The 10,995-nt window shown below is 37.5% G+C and overlaps 1 protein-coding gene across 3 annotated transcripts; it reads right to left on the bottom strand.

The window, feature by feature from the left end:
* Window positions 1–391: 391 nt before the first annotated feature.
* Window positions 392–10,887, bottom strand: gpr132a (G protein-coupled receptor 132a). Of its 3 annotated transcripts, none has more exons than XM_058987585.1 (2): window positions 9,992–10,887; window positions 392–4,478 (listed from the first exon to the last, which is right to left on the bottom strand). In XM_058987585.1, exon 2 carries the CDS (start codon window positions 4,440–4,442, stop codon window positions 3,417–3,419), a length of 1,026 nt encoding a protein of 341 aa, XP_058843568.1. In that variant the 5' UTR covers window positions 4,443–4,478; window positions 9,992–10,887; the 3' UTR covers window positions 392–3,416. The 3 variants fall into 3 exon arrangements, with proteins under 3 accessions (XP_058843568.1, XP_058843567.1, XP_058843569.1); XM_058987584.1 differs by lacking the exon at window positions 9,992–10,887 and adding an exon at window positions 9,263–9,977; XM_058987586.1 differs by lacking the exon at window positions 9,992–10,887 and adding an exon at window positions 8,680–9,206.
* Between the last annotated feature and the right edge of the window lie 108 nt (window positions 10,888–10,995).

The following is a 10,995-nucleotide window of genomic DNA, read 5'->3' as shown; positions in this document are numbered from 1 at the left end:
ATTTAAGATACAGATTACGGCACTATCGCTTAATTTAAACCTTAATTTTATTCTTAAATACTGCAGGAGTGGTTGGATTTCTCGGCACATGACATTGCAGTTCTATGCTTCCAGTTTAATACAATCTCAATTGTTTAGATTTTTAAAAAAGTCATAAATAAGCTTCTGCTCTCTGATTGAAATGAAATGCTTGCTTGGGAACTGAAAACCAGCATTGTTGTTACAGGAAGGAGCTTGATTTTGATGTGCTAGTGACTTCCTTTTTCATGTTGAACCACCCTGTGTGATTGTAGCCCTTGGGGATTTATGACTCCTGATGTGTAACCAAAAATATCAAAACAATCAGGATTATATTTAAGAATATTTTATTAATGCATTAAGCATGGGACATGGCAAAGTACTGTCTTTCTTGGAGACACAACAACTTTTTCTGTAACACTTAACTATGCTCTTCAGACAGTGCAAGCAACAATACGATTTCAGCAGGCACTTAAATATCTACACTGTAAAAATAAAACAGTAGATCAGAAATCCTCAATTCATGGCTAATAGAATGTGCAGAACACAAACTATGTATTTTCTGTTTCATTTAATATAATAACCTTACATAAAGGAAATGCTTCAAACCCTTTCAAAACTTAACAATATCAACACAATTTGAACTCGGACACTAACAGTATGAGTTTGGAATAGGAACTGAGAGAATTCACTCTCGCCAAGTTGCTCTGATGGAAGAAGTGACATGACTGTGAAATGCAAATAATGCAGTGACATATGACTAGACTCAGTGGGATACAAAACAGAAAAAATAGCTTAAAGTGTATGTGGTTTTGTTTTTAACCTAAACAGAGAAACATACTGTTTTATGTCTAGGACGTCTGTTTTACAGTGTCTATTAATTTCATTTTTCGGTGTTTTTTGTTTGTTTGTTTTTTTTAGCTATTTTTGAGTTTTATGTAGATAGTTTCTTTGAATGGTAAATTAGTCCAACAGCAATAACCCTCACCTGATTCTCAGTGCTAAATCCGCATAATCGGTTCATGCAGCACTAATGAATTGCAGAAGTTTTAGCCAACTGCAGCAATGAATTTTATGACTGGGCTGCGTGGTAAGAGACTAATCTGGGTGTGGGTTTGTTCTAACAGACTGAAGCCACTGTTCTGACACCTTAGCCCTGCACATTGCTAAAGCCCTTTTCACATGGGCATGCTCTACCCGGGTCGGAACCTCCCGGGTCAGGATCTGGTGTCATGCGAGTCGGCTTCACGATTTCACACTGCTTTTAATAACGCAGGGTTGACCTGGGTGACAGACGCAAGTACAGAATGCGCATGTCAATGCCCCAAAAGCAACTTGTTATGCTTCCATCCAAGCTTCTCTGGATTGAACCCTCTGCCCTATTGTTGATTAGTGCAAATGTCATCCCTGCTGCAATCTGTCTCATGTGTATCTCAATCAACATAAATATGGCTAAACAGAATAAACAGAAATGTTCCTTGGGGTGTAGCTGTTTATTATTTCGTCAGCTTACGAACAGCTGTCATGCATTTCGTCTCACTCAACCCGGGACACAGCATGTTGACCCACATTCTGAGGTGGGTCGCTGGGACCCTGCTCAACCCGGGTATGACCCAGGTACGTGGTTTCACACTATGTGGGATTGTGACCCGGGTAGCCAGAACCGGGGTCGGGACCTGAGTAGGAGTGCCAGTGTGAAAGGGGCTTTAGAAAGACACTGTCATTGATGTGCCAACAGGTTTCAGTTCCTTGTGGTGTCTGTGGTGTCTGCTCCATTGCTGATGCCTGTTTTATGAATGAGGGCCTCTGTGGTGTTACAATTCCATTTTTGCTTAGTTTTATTTTTATGTTCATGTTGAGAACATACTACTGCTGATTCTGATGAACTATATATAGTATTCGGTTTGCTGTTTTTCTGGTTTTGTTGTATCCCCATTACAAAAACTGTAAAAAATAAAAAATAAAAAAATAAATTAAAAAAATTAGTACACTTGCAAATTAAAAATGTGGAAATATAGAATATCAGCTCTACCAAATTTAGCAGAGATAGACACCCTGTACAAAACTAACACAAAATAAGAGAAATGCTTAGTGGAATTGTTATATATTAATGCAATAACCAACAGCTCATGTTTTAAAATTTGAACTGGAATAACATGTTTATGTGGTACAATGTATTACCTAACCAGTGAATTAAACACAACATTTTAGGTTTTACAGACTGCTCGGGATCTTTCAGCTAATCAGAGCTCATGTTTTGCTTTCTATATTCCACAAAACATCAAAGAGAAACCCTATTCATTACAACAACCGTGCAATTTTCAGTTGTTAGCACAGCTGAAGCCACCTGTTTTACAAAATTATACCTGAGGCACCTTTCAACGGCAAACCGTCATTTCAAAACAGTGACATCACAATCGGCCGTATACCAGCCACTTAATGGTATTCTCTTCATCTACCTTTTCAATGAAAATCACAATGGACTAAATAAAGGTTGGTAATGAATAGTAAGCAAGCATAGCTGGATTTGTATCTTGTGTATGAATAATAGAGCAGTATATAAATCGAGTTACAGGACATACACATGCTGATATTCTGCCACACACAGACGTTCACCATGCTATAACCATGTCATATATTCACATTTTAATCATTTATCTGCCTAAGGTTTGGGAAATGTTTAAGAGGTTAATATATATTTTACATACTTTTTATACAAAAGCACTGACCAATATACAGGGACAGTGCTCCCCCTTTATTAGGCGGTCCTTTATACTGCGGAACAGGTTATAAGGAGGTATGGTCAAGGCTCCCATTTGCCCCATAATGCCATTACACTAGTAGTCTCATTAACTGTGGGTCCCAACTACAGCGTTATAAAGGGAGAGCACTGTATATTGCTGAGTGTTTTAAGAGTTTTTTGTGCACAACATTAGCATTATTTTTCCCCACTGAAACAAGGAAACTCGTAAACTTTCCAAAACTCATTAAGAGGGAACAGAAAGCAAATAAAAATGATTGAAATAGAGTTGTAGGTGGTCTGTTCATTTTAAAAACAAATAGAACTCTATAATGCTGAAATAGGCTGTTTTCTTCAAATGGGTATCTAGGAAGTCTTATAACACATATCATGGTGCGTAGCATTATTATTTAAAAAAACACATTTTAAACTCTTTATTTGTGATTTATTTTTGTTTTGTCATTCTGTGTACAAAGAAATTGCAATCACAGTAGCTCCCCTGAGAAAGGAATACAAGCCACTAGAAGCAGTCATCACAGGTTTACTGCAAGTTTGTCAATAGCTTTTCCAGTCCTGGCACGGAAACTTTCAGAAATGAAACAAAAATGTCCAAAAAATGATCAAACAGCACAACTCCTGGGAGGAAATAATGACACCCTCATTGGTTATTGTTTTCAAGTGTTTGTGCTGCATCCACAGAGTTTTTCGAGGTGGGAAACTTGGGCAAACTGCTGTCAGTGCCTCTGTGCTGCAAGGAAGTGCGGCTTCGAAAGCTAAGCAGTCCTCTCTTGAGCTCCTTCCGAATGTTGTCGCTGGCCAGGACGTAAAGAATAGGGTTCATGGCGCTGTTGAATGTAGACAAGCCTAAACAAATTGTATAAGGGATATAGATTTGTTTCCCAAAGTCACAGTTTTGTCCCTCTTCTAGAATGTGATACATCACGGCTCGGAGTAACAGAATGATGTGGTATGGTCCAAAGCAGACCAGAAAAAGAACTATCACTGTGATTGCCAGGCACTTGACCTTCATCTTTGATCTTCCAAGCAGGCCGGTGCTGGCTTGAATGTTTGTTAGGATGCAGTAGTTGGTGACAATCAGGATGCACAAGGGAAGGAAAAATCCAATGAAGAACCTGGCATAGTTAAAGCCTGTAACCATTGCAGAGGCTTTGCCTGGCTCAAAGCATTTTTTGCTGACCTGGCCTGTGTCGTCTTCTTCCATTGTGAAAACGGGCACATGGCCGATTGGCACAACTATGCAGATGATGCATGTGATGATGGCTGCCAACTTCTGCCGCCTCAGGCCCCTGGACTCCACAGCGTAAACCACGGCCACATATCGGTCTATAGAGATGCAGCACAGGAGGAAAATACTGATGTACATGTTGTTGAAAAACACATAGCCTGTGATCTTGCAACTCACAGGACTCCAAAGCCACACATGGTCATTGTTGACATAAGACATCCAAAGAGGCAGTGTGAACAAATACATCAGGTCACATAACGACAAGCTGAAAAGGTAAATCCCCAGCACGTTTTTCCTCTGGACTTGCTTGTAAGTTAAAATTACAGTCACAAAGTTAGCAGGCACTCCAATGATGAAGACAATGCTGTACAACACAACTAACGGAATCCTGTCCTCATCATAAGGGAGTTTGCAACTCTCGTTTGAATTATTAGCCATTGTTTCCGTCAATTTATTTCCAGCTTCTTGATGCTCCTAGAAGAATAAAAAAGAGATCACAGTTACTTTGCATGACAGAAGATCTACAATACTGAGAGAAGAAGCATTAGGAGCAGTAATGTTCAAATCCCAGGTTTGAGATGAAATTACTAACCCTGTTCTCACTACTTACTGTTGTCACCTCTGAGTACAACCTTTTGTAACAAATGCCCTCCATATACCATCTGATGCTCTCGGTAACATCTACAATGTGTACAAAACAATCTCCTAATCAAGCTTCATCACAACTGGATGTGACACGAGAGCATATGTCACTAACGATTTAGAAATGTTTTACACATTGCTAACAAAGGAAAGCGATCTGGTTCACGGCTAAGTAGATCAGCATACACTTACTCAAATTAATTGTTATAAGAATTTTTATTTGATGCACTATTTATGATGCCTTAAATCGATAAAAAAAAAAAGGAAAAGCAAAACAACGATGTAAAAACATTACAAAAATATCTATGAAAAGGACATTTCTGAAGTCTTGTACTTCTTTGAATTCAAAGGACTTGTGCTTCAGCTTTTGTCTCTTCAACTTCCCTTGCTTTTCTGTATCCAACAGTGAGACATTTTACAGGAATCTCCATTGGACTAAGCATTTTAGCACACTGCTCTCGGAACATGTATTTTCATTACCTCCATTGCTTTGAACCAACCCCAGCCAGCTTTACATGACAGCTATTGTAAAAAGTCACAAAAGGACAAGTACACTTGCTTAAAAAGAGCCTGAGCACATTACACGGGGTCAGTGCTGGGTTATAATTTGGGTCTCATTTTTAGATAACATTATTTTAATTTCTTCTTTCTACTTTCCAGTTGCTTTTGCTATTAGTAACCTGTACAAATATGTATTTTATACTTTTACTTAAATGATGCTGCCAAATGCGGTATGTGGCCACTGTGAGAAACTATTAGGAAATGAATTAGACATGTCAGTATTAATCCTCTAAACGATCATCTAAAGAGTGGAGCAATGCATTGGATTTACTATATTTGAACAGATAACTCTCCTACCTCCAAACCAGCCACACGGGATCATTATACATATACTAATTAATGAATTAGCTCTTCATTTTACCCCAAAATGTGAATGGTGAAGGCTAAGGTTATCAGTACAATAGTTTGTCCTAAATCCACTATTTTAGCATTTCTGTTGATGCTGCAGTCTGCTAATAGTTATGAATGGGTTTATTAAGGGTAAGACACTGGTATTATAAAGATACAGTATACAGTCTAAGCTTTCTGTTGTTGCTGTTTAACCTTATAAAAATGAGTTTACTCAACACTGAGAGATTTTTCTGTGTTGGGATTTCCACACAGGACATTTAAGCCTCCCCCTCTCTCTTTTTTTCTGGCTTAATATAAAGTTTCAGATCCCCCCATTTGACGTTCCAAAAACCACATCCATCTTGAGATGGTAAATTGGGTGATTGTGGGGAATCCCTGTCCCCATGGGAACTCCAGAACATTTATTCACAATTAAGAAAAAAAAAAAAAAAACACAGCACTATTGTGATCATTTGTTAACACAAGGGCTGAACGCCCTTCTGTTAAACAGCTAAGTGTGTATCTCTTATTTTAAATTTTAAAGACAACCTTTGTTATCTAGTAAACCTCCTCACAACATTAAATATCTGTAGCATTGAACAGCACGTTAAAATATATGCTATCCATTTTAATAAGTCTGTTACAGGCCTATGGACTGCCTATTCACTACCGGGCTGTACTGTGTAACATAAAAAGAAAGTCTGAAAAAGGATCATGAAGAAGCCATTTAGAACATTTTCTGTGGCTAAAACAGTGACACAGTGGCAAGCAGGTTTCAAATGGGAAGGAAGCTTGTGTCCCACAAGATTTAACTATTTCTGCTTCTGTACGTAACGTAAAACTAAAAGCAGAAAACAGACAGACAGGTTCCTCCTTACTGTATATCCCCAATTATTCTCAATAACTTGTGCTAAAGAATGTCCTGACCAAGTTTCATCATACTTGGAAATTGTAAAGCTCTGAACATTCCCATCTCTGACTTACAAAAAACCGGGACACCAGAGACATTTCGTACAAAAATAAATAAATAAATCATATACTTTGACATTTAATGTCCCGGGAAGTCTTACAGATTTCCCAGAACAGCTGCCTCAAAAAGAGAACAATCCAGGCAAAACCAGAACGGATGGTAACCCTACTGAACATACATAGGGACAAGTGAACGGACTCCTCCACTTTGACACATCCCCGTCACGGATAAATACCCCAGCATATCAACAGCACAGTTAAATCAGGTTGAGCTTGAGGAAATATTCAGAGTGACCAGTCTGTTTTAGAGGCAGCAAAACTGTGGACATGGAATTTACTTAATAGGCGTCCCCTAATGTGAATGATTGCAGCACTATATATATATATATACACACTGTATCTTTTTATAAACAAACTAACTAAAACGTGCTGTATGCCATTCTTGTATATATTGTATAACCAAGTAGAAATGACCCTAGAATGAGTTGCAACACATTTCCCCACCAAATAGCGGTTTCTATACAGTAAGGCACTGGTTTTAAATGGCTAGATAATAGTGCAGCTGATCACGAAACATCAATGCTGCTAGTGACTGACCTCCTTATTCAATGATACCCATTCTTCACTTGTCATGTCTAATTATTATCAGCCTCTTGCTTCTATGCACATATTGTAGGAATAGTACTCATCCATTACCCATATTAAAAACATTTGCAGCCTGTGAACACCTCAAGGGCTACTTCACTCTTCCACTTGACTCTACACAAGCGGTTTCTTGGCAAATAGGCTACGCATGACTTAAGCCAGTATCACATTGTTTATCATACAGCCTGCCTCTCTTTTCAAATCGCTGTCTCTCTATATATAACAATACCATTTATTATTATTATTATTATTATTATTATTATTATTATTATTTACTAGTTGATATTTAGGAAATTGTAGAAATCTGCGCAAGTCTAAAAGCTGTGCTAAGGGTTAAGATGTACTGTAACTGTACTATTAACTTTTTAGGGTTTGTTGTAGTTAAATACACACATAAAATACAACAGATTATTTGCCTGGTCGCAATACACGTGTGCTCTGTTTGTATGTGTGCCTGTGTTTGTATGTTTGGGGGTTTTCCGTACTTTATTAGTAATATTTTTCTATTCTTCTTTTCAGTTGTGATTTTCCATGACGTCAAATCTTAACCTTAAGGTAATAAAGGCAAGTATGTTAAAGTGGCATGAGATTTAATATTATAATATTGTAGTGGAAACATAACAAATGGTTTGTTAATACAATGCTGCTTATTACAATAGCATGCAGTACTATAGTAAAACGTGTACCGCTAAAAGCTTAAATAAGTAAACTGGGAGAGCACATTTTTATCAAAACCTTATGAAAATAAGAGCAGTACTAACAGACAGCAGTTACATATATATAATTTTTTTTTCATAAAATGTACAGCATTTTAACAAACACAAAATAAAGGTTTTGCACAGTGTGGTGCCGCACAAACACCTGATAAACTGACATACGGCTGTCAATTGGCTTAAATTCAGAGCACTATTATTCAAAATTATGTTCAATAAAACAATACATAACAATCGTTAAAACTAAAATAACCACAGCTGCCATTTTGCCAGACATGTTAATTATTAAACACTGTCTGGATTTTTTTTTTCTCATAAACACCGTACCCTGCTTGGGTGAATCCATGAATTTTGACTGAACAACGTGCTTCTAGGTCACTGGTTCTTTGTGGGTTTAAAAAAAAAAATAAAAATAATAATAATTCCGTTCTGCTATAAATAAAACTAAACTGACAAAGAGAATATACATGGCCATTAATACTGGTAAAAATAAACAGCAATACTCCAGGACAATGTTTTACTTACCAAAGATAAAGGAGGCATGCTTTCTGAATAGCGGATATAGCAGTTCAGAAGTTATCTGCCTAGCACAACTGTGTTGCTTCATACATACATAATAATATACATACATTTTTAAATTACAATTGATACACAAAGCTTTCTTGCTATAGTTATAATAGCAACTAATGAGCGCTTATGCTTTCACAGTTACACACACAAGTAGAATCGGTATGCAGTATTCTCATTTATCTACGTATTTACAATATATCCAAGACTAAAATGATAAAGAATGCTTAACTATTGTTCAAACGTACCGTTTTGCAACACCGCTTTCTCAGTAGAAACGTGCCACATCACATTTCCTTGTCTCACTGTGACAGCTTTACTTTGCAATTGCTACTAATACACCTAGTTCAGTACATTGATTATTGACTCATCTTCTTCTTAACCAATGAGATTTAAGAGCCAAGCCGTCTGCATGAGTATACTATTGCAAATAGTTCTATTTTAAAATTGTGTCTGAAATATGCTTTTTTTAATAGATTATATCTCGTTTTTAAAACACTCATATTAAGACACACACCACCCACCCCCGTTATTGTACATTGTATTGTGCTTGTGTTTTATTCTATATTTTCAGTATATTTGCATAATTTTCTAGGCACCAAGCCCTGCAATACAAATATGACTAGATATCTTTCGGCTTGAAAGACATTACGTCAGAAAAGCTTAAACCTCTTTGTGAAAAGCATATCGGTGAACAAAGTACAAACTACAAATATTGCTTGTAATTAGTTTACACTGACAACTGATCAGCAAATACACCAATAAAAACAAGCACACATACAATACTACAGATACATCTGATAAAATCTGTTTTTAAAATCAAAATATTACCTTTTGCATACATCTATGCATGAACATGCATGTTCATATCTTCCTGCAGTCGAAGATTAAACCATTTCAGAAGCCAGCCACTGTCCCTATCTGAGCTCTGCAGCGCCGCCTAACCAGGTTTGAAAAGCACGTGCGCAGCAAGCAGGAAAATACGGAGTAGGAATGGTAATGATCACAGACGGTAGCTACAAATATATTATCAATCTCTCTCTCTCTCTCTCTCTCTCTCTCTCTCTCTCTCTCTCTCTCTCTCTCTCTCTCTCTCTCTCTCTCTATTTACACTGATAAATGCATCAGCCTAAATAACTGTCTGCTTAAAATGTGTGTGCATTATTTACACCAATGCCATGTAAATAAGAACATGCTCCATACGCCGTCTACATATTACTTAGTCCTAACCGTAATCATTATTAATCGTTATTTCCTACAATAGAAGACAATTTGCTTTCATGTGGAGAGCATCATGTAATTCCTCCTCTTATATATATATATATATCGCTTTAGCATCATCAATTGAAATGTGTGACCGAATAAAAGCTGTTTAAAGGCAGGATCCACAAGATTAAAGACTTCAGGTTGGAGTGTTCAGCAGCGAAGCAGAGACACACACAGGGCGATTGCTGATGTACATAGTTTTGCGGACACGTCTGTGAAGAGCTTTGCAAATAACACTCTATAAGCAATCATATTAGCAGCCAGTGCAGTGAATGGTGTAAGACAGCAATTTACCTGTGAAATGGCAGCACAGATTCCATGTGATGAGTCTGCAAGGCGTTTAATTCATTTTCAGGGATATTTGACCACTCGAACGATTATCACCTCTTAATTCCTTCAGGGAAGTTGGGATTGGAAATGTGCAGAAAAGTTATTTGTGCAATCTTAGATACGCAAGCACCTGCCAACCGAACACCTACTACAGCAGCTTTTATATAACTTGCCATTTCTCATCCAAGAACTGTGTATTTCTGGCGTGAGAACGGAGGTCACTACAATAGATGATCTAAACTGCAGCTGGAAACCCCCAAGGCGTCTTCAATCATTTAAGGTAAAATCCCATAATATTCATGACCTATTATGCTGAAAGAAAACTTGTTGCTTCCTGCCCGACTTTCCAATGAGTCCTGACGATCCACTTCCCGTGTTGATGCTATCTCACTCATCCATCTTGTTCACTGCTTTCCCCTGTTATTGTCACGCACTGTTTCTCTGTGGTTACCTTGGTTTGTCTGTTCTCTGTGAAAGATGTCTGGCTCACTTCCATATACCAATCTTCATCTTTTCACTCACGTCATTTTCTCGTTGAAAATGTCTTTTTGGAAATCCCCGTTTATCTCCAGGCAAATGATTACTTAAGTAACTGCAGTCAGTCTTAATGAAATGGATATGTGAAACAAGAGTGTGATCTGTTTCATTGATAATGTGGCAGTGAAGGGGTTTCATTCTTAAAGGACAAGGCTGGTAACAGAACATGGCTGAAATGAATGCACTGTCTCAGTACTACATGAAGGTCACAGGACTCAATATAGTCACCTTCATTAAAAGGTGAATGTCAAGGTAAGCAAAACTTGTAGCATCTTGTGTACATGGCCCTTGTTTCATCAAAGCCTGATTACAGTATGAGGCATTGACAGTAAAATTACTGTCACAAAACGATAATTTTCTTGTACGTAGGACACAACTTTAAGTGAAGGGTACCATTACATTTTGCCCAGCTTTTTTTTTTTTTTTTTTAA

Source organism: Acipenser ruthenus, chromosome 15 (genome assembly GCF_902713425.1).
Source record: "Acipenser ruthenus chromosome 15, fAciRut3.2 maternal haplotype, whole genome shotgun sequence".
Taxonomy (NCBI): Eukaryota; Metazoa; Chordata; class Actinopteri; order Acipenseriformes; family Acipenseridae; genus Acipenser; species Acipenser ruthenus.
This window is presented reverse-complemented; position numbering and strand designations above follow the sequence as displayed.